Here is a 19,501-nt window from a genome sequence, read left to right on the forward strand (position 1 = left end):
GGCACTGTTCAAACACAACCTAGTACAGGCTTGAGGAACAGCACCCCCGCTCCACCTGACTCTAAGATTATAGAATTCAATAATTCCAAAGATCATGATTATTTCCCTTTACATCAGAACTGCCTAGTTCTGCTATACGTGCATCCCTCTGTTATCTCAACTTTTTTTCCCTCTCCACAGGCACTGCTCACATAGTCACTACATTATCACCCTTACACCCCCACTACTACCCCTAACCCACCTCCTGCCCAAACACACACAGATGGCTTCACACACAGTGGAAGTACCTCAGGAAGCCTGCTCCCCCTCCAAAGATATTCTGTATGTCCCAACACCCTCACTCATCTTCGATGTAAAACCAACCTGTTTTCTCATTTTCCCAGTTCTGATGAGAGATTTTGCACCTGCAACGTTAACTCCCTTTTCTTTCCATAAATGCTGCCCAACCTGCTCAGTGTTTCATCATTTTTTCCCTGCTTCTATTTCAGATCTCTAACATCTGCAGTGAGTTAGAACTACTCACTATGGCCTAATGTTGAAACAGTGAAATACGAACCGAATAACATATTGCATCCAACATAAAATTACCAAAAATCTTTGGTCTCAAGCAACTGCCCATAGCATTTACATTGCTTTAAATTTTCATGTAGAAACAGATTCAGACATGTGAAACATAATACACCAGTTCTCTTCTAACATTTCAAAGTCTGTCATCTGCCAGGTTTGGGAAATATCTTTCACATTTTATTCCAGTCTCTATTTTATCTCCTGATGAAGTGTCTTGTCCCAACACATTACTGTTAATTCCTCTCCATACTGTAGATGCTGCCTGACCTGCAAAGGTCCACCAGCATTTTGTATGCGTTGCTCTGGAATTCTAGCATTTACAGACTCACATATGTCTATCTTATCTCTTCTTTTTCTCTGCTTGGGTCTTTAAAAGGACGCTGAAGAATTAAGTTTCTTTCTCTCTCAAATCCCAAATAATTACTACACAATTCAAGTTGAATATTATTGAATAGTGGTTAATAGGCATGCATCATTAATCTCTGATGCATTAAAAAAATTCTTGGCATGACAAAGATAAACAAGTTAGGAAAGTGTTTAATTGGAGTAAGGATAAATATGAGGCTATCAGGCAGGAACTTGGAAGCATAAATTGGAAACAGATGTTTTCAGGGAAACGTACAGAAGAAATGTGGCAAACGTTCCAATGAGACAGGGAAAGGATGGTAGGGTACAGGAACTGTGGTGTACAAAGGCTGTTGTAAATCTAGTCAAGAAGAAAAGAAGAGCTTACAAAAAGTTCAAAAAACTAGGTAATGATAGAGATCTAGAAGATTATAAGGTTAGCAGGAAGGAGCTTAAAGAATGAAAGCACAAGGAAATCTGCAGACACTGGAAATTCAAGCAACACACACAAAATGCTGGTGGAAGGCAGCAGGCCAGACAGCATCTATAGGAAGAAGTACAGTCGATGTTTCTCGGCCTGAAATGGGTTCTCTGCACACAGAAGGTTAAGTCACTTGATATTCAAGATGAAGTAATCAACTGGATTCAATACTGGCTCAGTGGGTGAAGCCAGAGAACAGTAGTAGATGGCTGTTTCTCTGACTGGAGACCTGTGTCTATTGGTGTGAACAAGGTCCATTATTGTATGTCATCTATATTAATGATTTGGATGACAATGTGGTAAACTGGATCAGCAAATTTACCGATGACACCAAGAATGAAGGCACAGTAGACCGTGAGGAAGGCTATCAAAGTTTGCAAAGTCATCTGGACCAGCTGGGAAAATGGGCTGAAAAATAGGAGATAGGACTTAATGCAGGCAAGGTGCAAGATACTCCACTTTTGGAGAACAAACCAGGGTAAAACATATACAGTGAACGGTTAAAGGACTGAGGTGGAACCAAGTACGTGGTAGCACTGTGCAATAGAACAAAGGGATCTGAGAATCCAGATCTATTATTCCTTGAAAGTGGTATTACATAAAGACAAGGTTGTAAAGAGAGCTTTTGCCACATTGGCCTTCATAAATCACAGCAACGAGTACAGGAGTTTGGATGTTATATTAAAGTTGTGTCAGATGTTGGTGAGACCAAATTTGAAGCATTGTATGCTGTTCTGGTCACCTATCTGTAGGAAAGGTAACAATACACCTGAAAAAAATCAGACAGTACTTACAAGGGCATTGCCAGGACTTCAGGACCTGAGTTATAGGCTGACTAGGTTAGGATTTACTTCCCTGGGGAAAAGCACACAGACTTTTACCCCCACAAGTTGGGTGAGACTAGAACTAAAGGTCATATGTTTAGGGTGAAAGGTAAAACTTTTAAGGGGAATCTAAGGAGGAATTTCTTCATTTAGACAGCATTTTGACTGTGGAACAAGTTGCCTGCGGAAGTGGTAGATATAGTTTTAATTGCAACATTTAAGAGAAGTTTTGGATAGGCAGATGGATGACAGAGGTATGGAGAGCTATGATCCGGGTGCAGGTACATGGGACTGGGCAGAAGAACGGGCTGCTAAAAACTAAATGAACCAAAGGGGCTTTTTTCTGTGCTGTAATTCAATGTAATTACGCAGAGTTAGCAGGAATACAGTATTCCCATAAAGTTGTTTACAATGCAGATGATCTTTATCTTTACAAGACTTTAAGAAACAAATTTGGGAAAAGCTGCACCGCAATAAGACAAAACTAATGATACTATATCAAAATGCAAGCAGCAGTCGCAAAAGGAATATGACTAACATGATTACTGGTAAAGCGGGCTTGGAGGAACAAGTGGTCTCCTTCTGCTCTAATTCTTACATTTATATCTTTCTGCATCTCACTTAACCCTCTTCCAAAAAAATCCCCTACAAAATCTTCCAATGTACAAGACATAAATACATATGTACCACTTATGCCTTCTCTCCTGCAGTATAATTCCAGGAAAGAGAATCAGAGTTTCAAATTTGTAAATACTTCTACATATAGGGTAAACACATGAAAACATATCGTAATTTATTGTGAAACAATTTGAAGTTTAAAGTTCAAAGTAAATTTATTATCAAAGTGGATATATGTCACCATATACAACCCTAAATTAATTTTCTTGTTGGCATTCCAGTAAATACAAGAAACACAATAGAATGAATGTCCGCACCCAACAGGAGGGACAAACAACCAATGTGCAAAAGACAACAAATGATGAAAATACAAAAAGAAAGAAAACAATAATAAAAATAATAATAATAGATGGATAAGCAATAAATCTGGCTGAGTGAGACACGAGGTGAAGAGTCCTTGAAAGTGAGTCCATAGATGGTGAGAACAGTTCAGTGACGGAAAGAGTGAAGTTGAGTGAAGTTATCCCCTCTGCTTCAAAAATCTGGTAGTTGAGGGGTTAACAACTGTTCCTGAACCTAGTGGTGTTGGTCCTAATGCTCCTGTATCTTCTGCCTCATGGCAGCAACAAGAACAGAGCATAGCCTAGATGGTGGGGGTCCTTGATGATGGATGCTACTTTCCTGTGACAGCGCTCCATGCAGATGTGTTCAGTGGTGTGGAGGGTTTTATCTGCGATGGACTGGGCTGTCTCCACTACTTTATGTGGGCTTTTCCATTTAACAGTTTTGGTGCTTCCACACCAGGCTGCGATGCAACCAATCAAAATACCCTTAATCACACATCTATGGAAGTTTGTCAGAGTTTTAGATGACATGCCAAATCTTTGCAAACTTCTAACTAGAAGTGCTGTTGTGCTTTCTTCATAATGGCACTTATGTGCTGGACCCAGAACAGACCCTCTGAAATGATAATGGCAAGAAATTTAAAATTGCTGACCTCTCCATGTCTGATCCCCTGATGAAGACTGGCTCATGGACTTCCTGCTTCCTCCTTCTGAAGTCAATAATCATCTCCTTGGTCTTGCCGACACTCAGTGAGAGGTTGTTGTTGTGGCACCACTCAGCCAGATTTGTGATCTCCTTCCTACATGCTGCTTCATCACCACCTTTCATTCTGCCAACTACAGCGGTGTCATCAGCAAACTTAAATTTAAAGCTCCCAGTGTGATTTTTTTCCCCCAAACACTGGACAACAAATATTTTGCTTCCTACATATTTTTGTGTGTATCTGATGGATTTTGGGCTGTTAATCATGAAAGTTACCATGACATTTCCTTATCACGCACCATTATTTTGAAATAGCCTGTATTTGTTATTTCAATTCATAATCCAAGTGTTTTCCACAATGTAAGCTGAATAGTTTTCTATTCTTGTCCAGGTATGCCTGGGCATGCTTAGAGGGTGGATGAGTTTACGAAAGGTAATAAAAGCACACACACTGTTCTATGCCTTGAGTTTACATGTATATCAGATTGCAATTACATTGATGCACATGCTTTACACGTATAGCATATTGTGTGTCCTTATTATAATAAAGTAAATATATTTTCAGGAGTACTTGCGACAGCAAAGTACCTTGCCACTATTGCAAACCCCTTGATATTTTCTGTTATATTTGTGGCGAGTATATGCTTAAATCTCAAAGACAAAGAAGGACTCCTCTCATTAAGAAGGCCTATAAGCTCTACAATGGGTGTACATTTGGCAACCAACACAAAGCCTCAGCTCCTCACATTTGTTGAGCAACATGCACTGTCGATCTTAGAGCTTGGCTCAGGGGTACTCAGAGGTTTACGCCATTCACTATCCCAATGATTTGGTGAGAGTAGAAGGATCATGTAACAGACTGCTACTTATGTCTGACCAGTGTATGTGGTTTCTCTGCGAAAAACAAGAAATCGCTCTTCACCTGTGCTACATGACGATAGTCTTCCAGTACTGAAGCCACCAGAGACATAGAGTCTAGAGGCAGATGAAGATGCCATGATGCATGAACCAAGAATGGAAAATGTCGCTGATACTGTTACAGATTTTGAACCCTTTACGTCAAGTGAGCCTCATCTGATAACTCAATCTGAGTTAAATGATCTGGTCAGAGACTTGGATTTGTCAAAGGTAAAAACAGAATTACTAGGTTCAAGACTACAAGGATGGAATCTGCTGTCACTGTGCTAAAGAAGCTTAATACATTAAAAAAGATTGGCCACTCCATAAGCAGTTAGTTGCAGGGAACAAAGGAGTGGCACGTAAGCCACCTGCAGTCCCAGAGATACTTTTGCCTCCTCTTTATACAAAACTGGGTCTTGTGAAAAATGTTGTGCAAGGTGAACAAGGTGAAAGATTCTGATATTTGTGACAGATGTTTCCCAAAATAACTGATGCCAAGCTTGAGGAAAGCATTTTATTGCTCCACAAATCAAGCAGGCCATCAATGACAGGACGTTCAAAACCGAAGAAAATAACATGGAAGGCATTCAAGGATGCTGCTGAAAATTTTCATGGCAACTACAGAGCACCAAACTACATGCAGCTGGTTGACAAATTCTTTAAGCATACAAAACCATGAAGTGCAATATGTCACCAAAGATTTACTTTCTACATTCTCATTTAGACTTCTTCCCTGCGAACCTTGGTGCTGACAGTGACAATCATGGTGTAAGGTTTCACTAGGACATTGCAGGGAGAAACTGTATCAGGGCAACCGGAACCCATCAATGCTAGCTGATTATTGTTGGACATTTAAGTGAGAAGCCTCAGACAACAAGTACAAATGGAAATCATCAACAAAACATTTATAGCTTAATTAAACTATTGCTAAGCACCAGCAATGTTCTGCAATTAAATGCATTATATTCAATAAAAGTTAATTTCTTGTTTCTCCAAATTCCTACGTGACGCGAGTAGTCTGAAGTTATATTCACGTTCGACTTCAAGCATTCTATCAAAACCACAATTCCTGAAGGAACACATTTGAAGATAATTGCTGTCCAGTGAAACAATTTAAAGAATCAACACACACAAACATATTGATATTCAATTTGAAAATGTGAAAAAGCTTAGACTACTCTTCATTGTGCTATTTCTAGTATTCGTTGTTAAATCCATGGGTAAACATTCATTTCCATCATGAGACCATGCCTGATCTCAGCTATTCAAATTACTATCCTGTGCAGAAGATAATATCTCCAGGGTCAGCAAATGGCTCTCAATTATGGTAAATCATTTGCTAATGCACAGGAAGTCTGACATGCTCCACTATAAATTTTGAAGCTATATATTGTCAATACAAGGAAGAATACAACTACTCTTGTATAGACAAGTGGAAGTAGCACACCAAGATATTAAGGAGCACATAATTTGAAATTATAACAAGAAGTCAGTCTACCAGTGTTTTTACTGAAAACATTTGGTCAATACTCCAAATCTGGCTCTCCACACACCTCAGCCTGCAGTTCCCTCCACTTACATAAGCTGCAGATAGAAAGTCAATCTCACTGTCCCACTGGATCCTGGCATTCAAAGATTAGACAGTGATATGGGCACACATGGCTCAGCAAGGCAGCTTTCTCCCTGTTGTCAATTGTAAAAAATAAACATATGATTTTTTAAAAACACACTTATTTTAATAGCTGTTTAAAAGAAAACTAAAACCACATGATTTTCAAAAAAAAACCTATCCTCTTTGCCTCTGGAATCTTAGCCTGACCACTCCACTGAAATCAGTGAGGTCTCTAATACAGATCCAGATCCAGAAAAACAATTGGCTCCACTGATAGTTAAACAGCAGTGAACTAATAGACTCAGTCCTCTGAATCTGCAAGTCCTGGAACCACTGGCAATAGTCAGCAGGATCCAGCCCAAAATCTGGATTCAGTTGCTGACATGAACTTTGTTTTTTTCCTTGCATGCTCTTCAACAACCAGAGCACTTCTGGCATTTTTCGTTTTAACTTTAGCTTTCATGCAACTGTAGAGTTTTGCTTTTGGAAAAAATACACTTTAATGTTTGCTGTTGGTTCAAGTTAAAATTCAAATATTCATAAAAGAACCCAAAAAATCCCTATGATTCTCTTACTGAGATAATGATGTCAATGAACAGTTGAGCAGGGACATTAACAGAAAGTGCTAATGGACAATTACTCATAACACAATCTAATTTCTGAATGCCCCCTAATGTCAGATTGTGTACAATTCAATTTATAACTGTCATAATTTATATTTATTGTTTTAATGGTTTTCCAAATCCATCAATCTTGTTTGGTTTCCTTATGCAAGCTGCTTTCAGTCACTTACTTTGGACCCTGCGGGATGGCTACTTCCACTTTAACTGTTTAAAAAGAAACCAAGAAATAAGGAGTGAGATTTCCTATTGATCACTAAAACAGATATTCCTAATTTACAGTCCTGTAGTTGTACACAGACTGAGATTGCAGAATAAAATTGATAAGTAGATGAGAATATTTCTGGCACTGAAAATGAGAAAGAAATGGACATAATCAATTAACTGCTTTGCAGTGTCTATGAAACATGAATTATCTATCAAGGTTTCTAAACGGTGGCAAGAAAAGCTGGTGAATGCAGAAGTCACAAAACTTTTAATGCTAGCAGGCATCAAATACCTTTGACAAATCTATTCAAAATCCTTATAGCCCCCTCATAAATTTGGAAATTAATTTAATAAATCCTGATTCACCACAATGAAACAGCAGACAGAATCTGGCGCTAATTGTGCTTAGGCACCATTAATATGGGATTTTTAAAAAACAGTTTGTGCAATAACCTCAGTCAGATTAAAATCCACTTTTACAATGATGATTATCTTTCATGGTAAAATCCAGATGAGGAGCTTGCACTGAATGTGGTAGAGAGCATTCAATGTCATAGGCCAATGTAGCAAATCAACATACAGGCGACCACCACTTATGACTATTTTGGTAGGAGAAATTCCCCATTAATAAATTCACTTTTGACAGATCTATTCAAAATCCCTAAAGCCTGCTCAAATCACTGGTTAAAAATCTGTGATAACAAATAAAATTTACTCTTGTGGAACGTGTGTTAATTTTGAATCTACTTTCAGTTCACGTTTCTTGGCTCATGCAGGTGATGGAAAATCATCATATTGATGGTTTTCTTGGAAACAAAACTATCCCCCCCCCTCCAACTAACACAAAGGTCAACTGCATGTGACAGCTAATACTACAGAAGAATTGCAGTCACAATAAAATTAGAAATGCTTTGATAAACACATTCTCATTACATTGTTTAGTTTCCTATTCTAATATCCATCCACCTAACCCATAACTAAGATTTAACTCAATTTATATCGTACTTTAGTACAGTAGATCATGGATGTTAGATTCAATGTGTACGGCTTTTGAACCAGTTACACATGACATTTAAGTTCCATTTCTATTTTCTTTATCCTATTTTTTGTCATCTGAATTAAAGATTTGGATAATCATGGGGTAACTGGATTAGCAAATGCAGACAACATCAAGATTGGGGGCACAGCGGACAGTGAGGAAGACTATCAAGGCTTGCGGCTGAATCTGGACCAGCTGAGGAAAAAAAATCATCTGGAAAATAGTCAATAAAATGTAATGCAGATCAATGAGAGGTATTGCACTTTGGGAGGACAAACCAGGGTAGGACTTCGCAATGAACAATAAGGCACTGAGGAGTGCAGTGGAACAAAGGGATCTGGGAAAACAGGTCCAAACTTCCTTGTTTGGAATATAGGTAGATAGGGTATAATAAGAGCTGTTGGCACATTTGCCTTCGTAAATCGGATTACTGAGTACAGGAGTTGGGATATTAAGTTAAAGTTGTACAAGATGTTGATGAGGCCTAATGAATCAGAATCAGGTTTATTATCACTGGCATGTGTCGTGACTTTTGTTAACTTAGCAGCAGCAGTATAATGCAATACATGATAAATATAGAAAAAAGTATATCAATTACAGTAAGTATATGTATATTAAAGTTAGATTAAAATAGAGCAAAACAGAAATAATATTAAAGTGAAGGAGTGTTCATGGGTTCAATTTCGGATTTGAATGGCAGAGAGGAAGAAGCTCTTTCTGAATCGCTGAATGTATGTCTTCAGGCTTCTGTAACTCCTTCCTGATGGTAATAATGAGAAGAGAGCACGTCCTGGGTGATGGGGTTCTTAATAATAATGGGCGCTACCTTTCTGAGGCACTGCTCCTTGAAGATGTCTTCTACGAAGCTAGTACCCATGATGGAGCTGATTAATTTTACAACTTTCTGTAACTTCTTTTAGTCCTGTGCAGTAGCCCACCCACCCCCATACCAAGCAGTGATGCAGCCTGTCAGAATGTTCTCTATGGTACAACTACAGAAGTTTGAGTGCAGATTTAGCAACACTCATGAAGATTGACACCATCAAGAACAACACGGCCCAGTTGCCTAGTATTAGACTTACACAGTACAGAAAAATGCACTTTGACCCAAATAGACCATAACTTGCTTTTGTAGTTACTTTTACTCAACTGTAATACTGGTACATCTGATTTTAGCTTCTCCCACTCAAACTACAAGGTGACTTCTATCAAATTACAATCACTGGAGCTGCACTGTGAATATATTTTGCTTGTCCAAAGATTTGTAGAGAGCCATACTTAGTGTATCCACCATTTGCTTTTCAAGATTTTGCAGTTCTTCTGCATAAAGATCTGGCGGATTTTCCTTTACTTTCTACCATTGTACACTGCTATTATTCTTGTGGCTAATCCCCAGATCCTCTATAATGATTTATGAATGAACATATAACTGTGACCCACTGGTAGCTCTCAGTGCCATCTTCCACTATCTTTGTGTTCTATCTTTTAATCTTTTGTAATTTATTTTTTATTGAAGTTCATCATCAAACAGAACTTTCCATAAGATGTATTTCAGATACTGTACATATATAATCATATAGTCATATTTGCCACAAATCTCCACATAATATTTATCTGAGGTAAACACTTATAGAATGGAGAGGAAAGAAAGAACAATCACAAGAAGAAAACTATGTATAATGTAGGGAGTGATTTTTTTTTTACAACATATTCATTGACTTGTGAGGATAAAATCAGGCCTATGAGGTGTTATGTAGTTAAACCATTTTTCCCAGTTTGAATCAAGTTGTTCCAACTTATGATTAACAGATGCTGTTATCTTCTCCATTTTGTAAATGTCCATTGTAATTTCCATCCATACATTTAAAGTTGGGCTCTCCTGTGATAACCACTTCCTGATAAGGGTCTTTTTACCAGCCACCAGCAGTATATTCATTAAATATTTATCTCTTTTCAACCTTTTTTGAGGTATATACCCAAAATATATGGTCTTACTTTCTAAGGGTATTTCACATTTAAAGATGTCTTGTAGGGCAATGTGTATCTCACTCCAATAGTCTTTGATAATGGGGCATTCCCAGAAAATACGATAATGGTTTGCATTTTGATTTCCACAATTTCTCCAGCAAACAGGGAGGTTACTATCATAATGGGATTTCTGAGAGGGTGTAATAAAATATTTTATCAAGTTTTTCCCACCTGAACTCCCTCCATTTCTGTGAACTGGTACACTTCCATTGGATACCTCCATATTATTGTCCATTCTTCCTCAGATATTATTATCCCTCCTTACTTCTTCTATGTTGTTTTAATGTATGAAGTAGAATGTGTTTTAAGATTTGACAAACCCTTACACACGCTTGATATTATTCTACTACCATTGTCTGAATAGTATGCTTTTCTAAATAGTTCTATCAAACATGGACTTGCCTTTGTTACATTTTTAACCATCCTATTAACATACTGTAGCTTCTGTAAATATTGATAAAAGTCGTGTTTCTCTTTGAGCATTTCAAAACTGAACAGTGTTCCTTCTTTCATTACATTGCAAATAGCTGTAATTCCTTTAGCTGTCCAGTCCTTAATTCTAGCGTCCAGTTTGTTCGGCGTAAAATCTGAGTCATATGCACACCATTTAAGAATAATGCCTCTCCCCAGCTTATATTCTTTTATAATAATTTTCCATATTTTAAGAGTCCATTTCACCCATGGATTATCAATAGTATTTATGTAACTTCGTAGGTTGTTATCAGCCAAAATTGCCTGTATGGGGATGGAAAGTATCCTCTCCTCAATGTTTTTCCATTCAGCATCATACAATGGATTGCACCAGCGTATCACAGCTCTCAACTGTGCTGCAAAATAGTAATTGCTAAGGGAAGGCAGGTCCCATCCCCCCTTTTCCTTGGCTAATTGCAAAGTTTTGAGACGAACTCTAGGCCTTTTTACCTTGCCATATATATCTTGATAGCATCTTGTTCCATTCATTGAATTGATTTTGGTTAATCTCTACTGGTAGGGTCTGAAAGAGATATAGTAGTCTGGGCAGTATATTCGTTTTAATAGATTCAATCCTTCAACTGAGACCAAGAAAAGGAATTAGGTTCCATCCTGTTATATCTTCCTTAATTTTTTTAATATATAGGCTGATAATTGTATTCTGATAATTTTGCCAAATCTTTTGGCATAATGATGCCCAAATATTTGACAGACTCTGTTTGCCATGCCCAAGGATATCTACTTTCAATTTCTCTTGGTGGGCTATAGTTATATGAAAGTAGACGAGTTTTATCTGTGTTAATCTTGTATCCTGATAATTGGCCATATTGTTCAAAGGATTGCATCAATTTAGGTAAAGAGTATGTTGGTTGCCCTAGATAGATCAAAATGTCATCTGCGTAACAAGCCAATTTATGTTCTGTCCCTTTAAGAGTAATTCCCCTGATATCTTCATTTTGTCTGATGTGTTGAGCTAATGGTTCCAGAAGAGTAGAGCTGACTATGCACAACCCTGTCTCATGCCCCTTTCTAGGGTAAAACTATTAGATAAATATCCATTGATTTTAATCCTAGCAGTAGGATTGTCATAGAATGCCTGCATAGTTTTAATAATTGTGTCATGTAGACCAAATCTATGTAAAACTCTGTAAAGAAAATTCCAATTAACCGAATCAAATGCCTTTTCAGCGTCCACACTTATCACTATTGCTTCAATTTCATTTTTTTATATGATCCATAATGTGAATTGTCCTTTGTATATTGCCTTGTGTTTGGCGTTGTTTTATAAAACCTGTCTGATCATTATGTATCAGTGTGGGTAGAAACTCTTCTAATCGTTTGGCCATGATGGAGGTAAATAATCAATAATCCACATTAAGAACAGATATTGGTCTAAATGACCCACATTCCATTTTATCCTTGCCTTCTTTCGGTATAGCTGAGATTATCGCCTCCTTCCAGCTGGGTGGCATTTGCGCCCTTCTTGGAGCCCAGTTCAGTGTGTGAAGCAAAACAGGAATTAACTCATTTCTAAATTCCTTATACCACTCTGCTGTATATCCATCTGATCCTGGTGACTTGCTTAATTTAAGCCTACTAATTGCAGTTTTTAGTTCAGCTTCAGTTATGTCAGCAGTCATTGTTCTATTTGTTCTTTGCTTAAAGTGGGTAACTCTAAAGAGTTCAGGAAGGTGTCAATCTGGGCTATACTTCCCCCTGGAGCTTTGGAATATAGAGTTTTGTAAAACATTTCAAAAGCTTCTTGAATTTCACTTAGCTTATTTTTTTAAATCACTTTTGTTCTTGGATCCCTAATTCTATGAATTGTATTTTCTGCTATCTTTTTTTTTGTTCTATCTTTAGACTCCGTCCACCACCTAACAGTAAAAGAGAACTGTTTCAGCATTTTGTCTATTATCATTCACAGCCAGAGACGGTAAAGAATAGAGGAACACTAAACCCTTTGCATTCTTTACTTGAAATCACTAATTCGGCTTTCCAAACCCATCTTTCTGGTTTTGTTTTGAATTTTATTGTATTGCTCATGATATAACAATTGGAGAATGTGTTCATATACTAAACCAAAATACAAGATCCGAAATAAGATGGCACCGGTAACTGGCGACTCTGCGCGTGCTCTCCCGAGCAAACTGCCCTTTACTCCATCCTATACCCAAGAAACCCTTCTAATCCTTCAATCTGCTACATCTAGCAAGATCAACAACACCCTGGCAAAGCTACTGACCCAGCTGGAGACCACCACGCCAGAACTGCTTCTTAAACTCCAGACTGCACCTGGACCCCATCAGTGAGGCCTGGTCCAAGGCCCACTACATTCCCAGAGACCCACGGTCTGCTACCGTGCCAGAGTGCTTGGAGACACGGCCCATTCTGACCAGCACCTCTCCAGAGCAGACGACCACAAAGAAGTGATGTCGGAGACCTCAAGGTGCCCCAGACGCTTCCCCGAAGCGACCACCGTAAAGCCCCATTGGTGGACATCCACAGCTGCCGGAAGTGAGGCCTCTGCCGCTGACCTCGGAAATCGAGCCCAAGGCTCGGCTGGAGCGGAGGCCTCCGCAACTGTGACTCAGTTTACGGACTTATTTCAGCCGGGAGCCCGGCCCTCCGGGATTAAGTGTCGGCTTCGGGGCCCGACCCAATTGACAGCCCGGGCCCCCAGCAGCTGGAAGTGGCAGCGGAGCCTCCCCCGTCACTCGGCCTGATCCGGAGTGCCCGAAGACGCGACCCACCGATCGATCCCCGCGGGACACATCCACCAACCTCAAAGAGCTGACAACAACACACTCCATCGATGGAAACCCGGAAAGATGCACTATTTACTGAGGAAGCATGGGAAAAGAGCTGGGCTGCTGGTCAGATTGAAGCTGAGGGGCTTCAGGGTCCCTATGCCCACCATCCTACTAGCTAATGTGCAAGCCATAGAGCACAGGTCCCCAACCTTTTATGCACTGCGGCCCAGTTTAATATTGACAATATTCTTGTGGACTGGCCGACCCCGGGGGGGGGGGGTAGGGTTGCCAACGGACAAGTGTAGCAGTCAAATATGTTGTGTTTACCCCAAGAAAGATCGCAATGACCATGAAGCCTTGCGCAGGCACCAGTACGTATGCGTGTACGTGCCAATTTTTTCTCTACAAATCGTTTTTGGCAATTCTGTTCGGGGGGAGGGGCTAATCAAGACCGGAATATAGGTGATAAGTAGCTAATACACTCAATTTCGTTTCTAAAAGGGTTTATCTAACGAATTTAATATTAAACACACAGCGTATATTTTCCTCACATAAATATAGTGATAAATCAATTATCAGCGGAGGACAGGGGAGCTTGAAATAAGTGTTGAACGAACTTCCAGTAGAAGTGGTGGAGGCAAGTTCGATATTATCATTTAAAGAAAAATTGGATAGTTATACGGACAGGAAAGGAATGGAGGGTTATGGGCTGAGTGCAGGTCGGTGGGACTAGGTGAGAGTAGCGTTCGTCACAGACTAGAAGAGCAGAGATGGCCTGTTTCCTTGCTGTAATTGTTATATGGTTATACAAGTCAATAGCATCATAACATTTTAAGTAATGTTTCGAGATTAAACAAACAGCACATATTTTCCCCGTATGAACATATAAAATCATTGTAACGCACCAATATCACTGAATCAGTGGGAGCCCTGGGCTGAATACTTATTTTCCTGCAACAAGACGGTGCCATCGAGGGGTGATAGGAAGCAACGATTCTCGAAGGGGGTTCCTTATGTCCAGTCTATTCCACAATTTAGTTTTCGTTGCATTCATTGCAGAGATATGTTGGAAATGGAAGCAACGTTTTCAGTGCTTCCGTGGCTATCTCAGGATATTTAGCCTTGACTTTGATCCAGAATGCCGGCAGAGATGTTATGTCAAACGTACTTTTCAGCCCGCCATCATTTGCAAGCTCGAGGAGTTGATCTCCTTCCTGCGCTGACATGGATGACGCGCGGGTAATGACCTTGCGTGTGTTCAAGCTCAACAGTGGGCATGACAGGGAATGAGGAAAGGTGCAGCTGACTCATACCGCCAAATCATATTGTTTGCTCATGGCCCGGTAGCACATGCTTTGCGGCCCGGTACTGGTCCACAGCCCAGTGGTTGGGGACCGCTGCCATAGAGAACAAGGTGGATGATCTTAAAGGGAGACTCACCTACTGCAGGGAGATGCAGAACTGCTGTGTATTCTGTTTCACTGAGACCTGGCTCTCCCCTGCCACCCCCGACTGTGCCATCCGACTGGAGGGATTTTCGATCCATCTGATGGACTGCATGGCGTCTTTGGGCAAGACGAGGGGAGGTGGTGTCTGCCTACTGATCAACACTGGGTGGTGCTCGGACACAGTGGCACTGACAAGCTCCTGCAGCCTGGACCTGGAGCGCCTGTCGGTGAAGTGTTGTCCCTACTATCTGCCATGGGAATTCACCTCGGTCATACTGACAGCGGTCTACATTCCCACACCTGGCCCCCCAGGCGGACGTGGAGTGTGCTCTGAACATACTGAATGCCAACATCAGTGAACTTGAGACCAGGTATCCAGAGGCTTTGCTCATTACAGCCGGGGACTTTAACCAGGCCAACCTCAGAAAGGTGGGGCCAAAGTTATACCAACATGTCTCCTGCCCCACTAGAGGCCCGAATATACTTGACCACTGCTACACAGCAGCCAAGGATGCTTACCGTTCCGTCCCACGACCTCACTTCGGAAAATCGGACCATCACACCGTACTCCTCCTCCTAACTTACAAACAGAAACTGAAGCGGGAGGTCACGGTGTCAAAAGTAGTGTCGTGTTGGATAGAGGAAACGGATGAGGTCCTCCGTGACTGCTTTGAATCGGTGGACTGGTAAGTATTCAAGGACTTGGCAGCTAACCTCGATGAGTATGCCTCAGCTGTCACAGACTTCATTTGGAAATGCACGGAGGATTGTGTGTCTCGCAAGACGATCCAGGTATTCCCTAACCAGAAACCTTGGATGAATTATGAGGTCAAGTCAGAGGTCAAGTCCCTTTTGAAGGCTAGAGCTGCGGCTTTTAGGTCCGGGGATACCAGTCGCTACACGGAATCCAGGCGTGAACTCCGGAAAGCCATTAAGGGCGCCAAGAGGCAATATCAAGCCAAGTCGGAAGCTCAGGCTAACCAGAGGGACGTCAGTAGACTATGGCAGGGTCTAAATGAAATCACTGGGCACAAAGAAAAGGCTGGGAATATCAATAACTGTGGCGCTTCTCTTCCTGACGAACTTAACATATCTACGCAGGATTCCAACAGAAGAGGAGCGTCCCGCTCCCTCCGGATGAACCGGACCTGGTGGCATCAAGATTCATCGTCACCGAGGAGGACGTTAGAAGGGCCTTCCTGAAGATAAATCCAAGGAAGGCGAAGGGCCCAGATGGCGTCCCGGGACGGGTTCTCCGGACCTGTGCAAGCGAGCTATCTGGAGTGTTTGCTGATATCCTCAACTGCTCCTTGCTTCAGTCTAAGATCCCCTTGTGTTTTAAGAAGGCAACGATAATCCCAGTGCCGAAGAAGAGCAAGGTGGCATGCCTGAATGACTATCGACCTGTGGCTCTGACATCAATTGCTATGAAGTGCTTCGAGCGATTGGTTATGGCACACATCAACCACAGCCTACCGGTCAACCTCGACGCTTTGCAATTCGCCTACCAGAGCAACAGGTCAACGGCAGATGCCATCTCTCTGGCCCTACATTCCTCCTTAGAACACCTGGAGAATAAAGACACATACATAAGGCTCCTTTTCATTGACTACAGCTCTGCCTTTAATACCATCACTCCAAATAAACTGATTCCTAAGCTCCAGAACCTGGGCCTTAGCACTCAGATCTGCAGTTGGATCTTCAACTTCCTCACAGATAGGGCCCAGGCTGTAAAAATAGGGGACAAGCTCTCCTCTACAATCACTCTGAGCACCGATGTCCCACAAGGCTGTGTACTCAGCCCCCTGCTGTACTCACTGTACACCCATGATTGTGTAGCCAAGTTTCCATCAAACTCAATATACAAGTTTGCTGATGATACAATTGTAGGCCGTATCTTGGGTAATGATGAGTTTGAGTACAGAGAGGAAATTAAGAACCTGGTGGCATGGTGCGAAGACAATAACCTATCCCTCAACATCAGCAAGACGAAGGAATTGGTTGTTGACTTCAGAAGGAGTAGCGGACCGCACGACCCCATCTACATCAGTGGTGTGCAAGTGGAACAGGTCAAAAGCTTTAAGTTCCTCGGGATCAATATCACAAATGACCTGACTTGGTCCAACCAAGCAGAGTCCACTGCCAAGAAGACCCACCAGGACCTTTACTTCCTGAGAAAACTAAAGAAATTTGGCCTGTCCCCTAAAACCTTCACTAATTTTTATAGATGCACTGTAGAAAACATCCTTCCAAGGTAGATCACAACCTAGTATGGAAGTTGTCCTGTCCTGACTCACTTTACACCGCACACTGTCGGAGCAGTGCTGCCAGGATAATTAAGGACACGACCCACCCAGCCAACACACTTTTCGTCTCTCTTCCCTCCAGGAGAAGGCTCAGGAGCTTGAAGACTCATACGGCCAGATTTGGGAACAGCTTCTTTCCAACTGTGATAAGACTGCTGAATGGATCCTGACCCGCATCTGGGCCGTACCCTCCAAATATCTGGACCCGCATCTCAGTTTTTTTGTACTACCTTACTTTCCATTTTTCTAATTTTTCTATTTATGATTTATAATTTAAATTTTTAATATTTACTATTGATTTGTAATCCAGGGAGTGGGAAGCGCAGAATCAAATATCGCTATGATGATTGTACATTCTAGTATCAATTGTTTGGCGACAATAAAGTATAAAGATCTTCCTTAGTATTATATAGCTCAAGTACAGATTCTGTTATATTCAGATTCTAACAAGCACTGGATTTTTAGATTGTATTACAATTCATGAAAAATCATGCAAATTACATTTACAGCACAACTGAGGAAACCACCGCTGAGATTCATTCATTACTTTCCAGAATTGAACAGCAGCGTTATTTTTATGCAGTAATGTAATTAAAATAAGACTCAAAAAATCACAGACTAGTGGATTCCAGTCATCTCAAATAATGGATTTCCTTTCAGTATTCAAAAAGAGGTCATCTGATAGATATTGTCTGAGATAAATCAATGTGACATGTCTACTGTACTTACATAATCTTCGATGATTTCTTTGATGGCAGCAATGGAGAGGATGAAGATAAGTGGCATCAAAGTTGTATATCTTCCTGTGGGAGACACATCTGGAATTTGCTAAAACAAAAGAGTTCTTTACTTTAAAATATTTTATTCATTGTTTTATAAATATTTATATAAGCTACTTAGGAAGAACACGAACAATAACAAGAATGAGATAGGACCTAATTGACCTGGTTGTTCTCATCACTTTCCTTGGCCTCGGTTTTTCCAGCCTCAGTTATTTTTAGAGCCCTATCAAAGACTTAGACAAAGGGAGTTTCCACGTTTGCTAACTATACAAATGATGGCAGAATAAGCAGAGTGGGGCAGTCTTAGCCATTGACTTGGGTCAGGTCGTCAGTCAAAACACTAAAATGAGGAGAAATGTCTTTACTTATTTCACATATTTTAACTTACTATTTAATAGACTTACATAATTCAGTTTTTTCCTCTATCTATTTATCATGTAATTCATTGTACTGTTGCAGTAAAGTTAACAAATTTCATGACATATGCGGGTGATATTAAACTTGACTTGAATGGTGAATCTTTGGAAATGGTAGCATTTGAGGCAATAAAGTATATTCAGTACCAGAAAAAGCCCATCTTCATTTGAAGATTGGAGGTGGAGGAGGTCAGAAACTTTAAATTCCCTGGTGTTATCAGTTCAGAGGATCTGTCCTGGGACCAGCGTGCAAGTGCCATTACAAAGAAGGCACGGCAACACCTCTGATTTCTTAGAATTTTGTGCATTTTGAACTTTAAGATCCTTTAACTAAGAAAATCCAAGAATCTGGGAAAGTTGAAGTGGTGAAGAAGCCATAGTCATGCTGAATGGCAGAGCAGATGAGTGAACATGACATTCTCCTGTTCCTTTTTTTTTCATGCTTTTACACCAACTTTCATCATGGCTGACCTAAAACAACTAAAGTCCCTTTCTATTACACTATGCAAACACATTTACCAGACAGAGTGTAATGTGAATAAGTGGTTCGTCACCCATCAACAGATTTTTTTTTTGCAAGAAATTCCCTATCCTGGAACTAATGTAATCTTTCTAAAAAAAAAAATCTCAGGTTCAGTTTCATTTATTTATCTCATAACATTGAAATATACAGTGAAATATATGCAGAGAACACAGCCTCAGAATAGAGGGGCGTCCTTTTAGAATGGTGATGAGAAATTTCTTTAGCCAGAGAGTAATGAATCTGTGGAATTTGTCAGTGCAGACAGCTGTAGAGGTCAAGTCTGTACTTAAAGCAGAGGTTGCTCGATTCTTCACTGACATGAAGGGATACGGGGTGGGGGAGGAGCGAGGCAGGAGATTGGGGCTGAGAGGAAAAATTGGATCAGCCACGATGAAAAGGCAGAGCAGACATGATGGGCCAAACAACCAACACAGCCTAAGGATGTGCTTGTGACAGGGGCAGCTTGGAGGTGCTGCCAACATAGCACTAGTATACAGGAAAGTGACACTTCAGA

At 40.6% G+C, this 19,501-nt stretch overlaps 1 protein-coding gene across 7 annotated transcripts in view; it reads right to left on the reverse strand.

Annotated features, from left to right (window-relative positions):
- The window catches only part of atp8a2 (ATPase phospholipid transporting 8A2), a 589,180-nt gene that overhangs the window by 350,010 nt on the left and 219,669 nt on the right, over window positions 1-19,501 (reverse strand). For all 7 annotated transcript variants that reach the window (XM_063054225.1, XM_063054230.1, XM_063054229.1 and 4 more), the window contains one exon: window positions 17,996-18,094. In XM_063054225.1, the coding sequence (XP_062910295.1) occupies window positions 17,996-18,094 (99 nt within the window). The remainder of the gene's footprint in view (window positions 1-17,995; window positions 18,095-19,501) is intronic.

Source organism: Mobula hypostoma, chromosome 7 (assembly GCF_963921235.1).
Source record: "Mobula hypostoma chromosome 7, sMobHyp1.1, whole genome shotgun sequence".
NCBI classification, from domain to species: Eukaryota; Metazoa; Chordata; class Chondrichthyes; order Myliobatiformes; family Myliobatidae; genus Mobula; species Mobula hypostoma.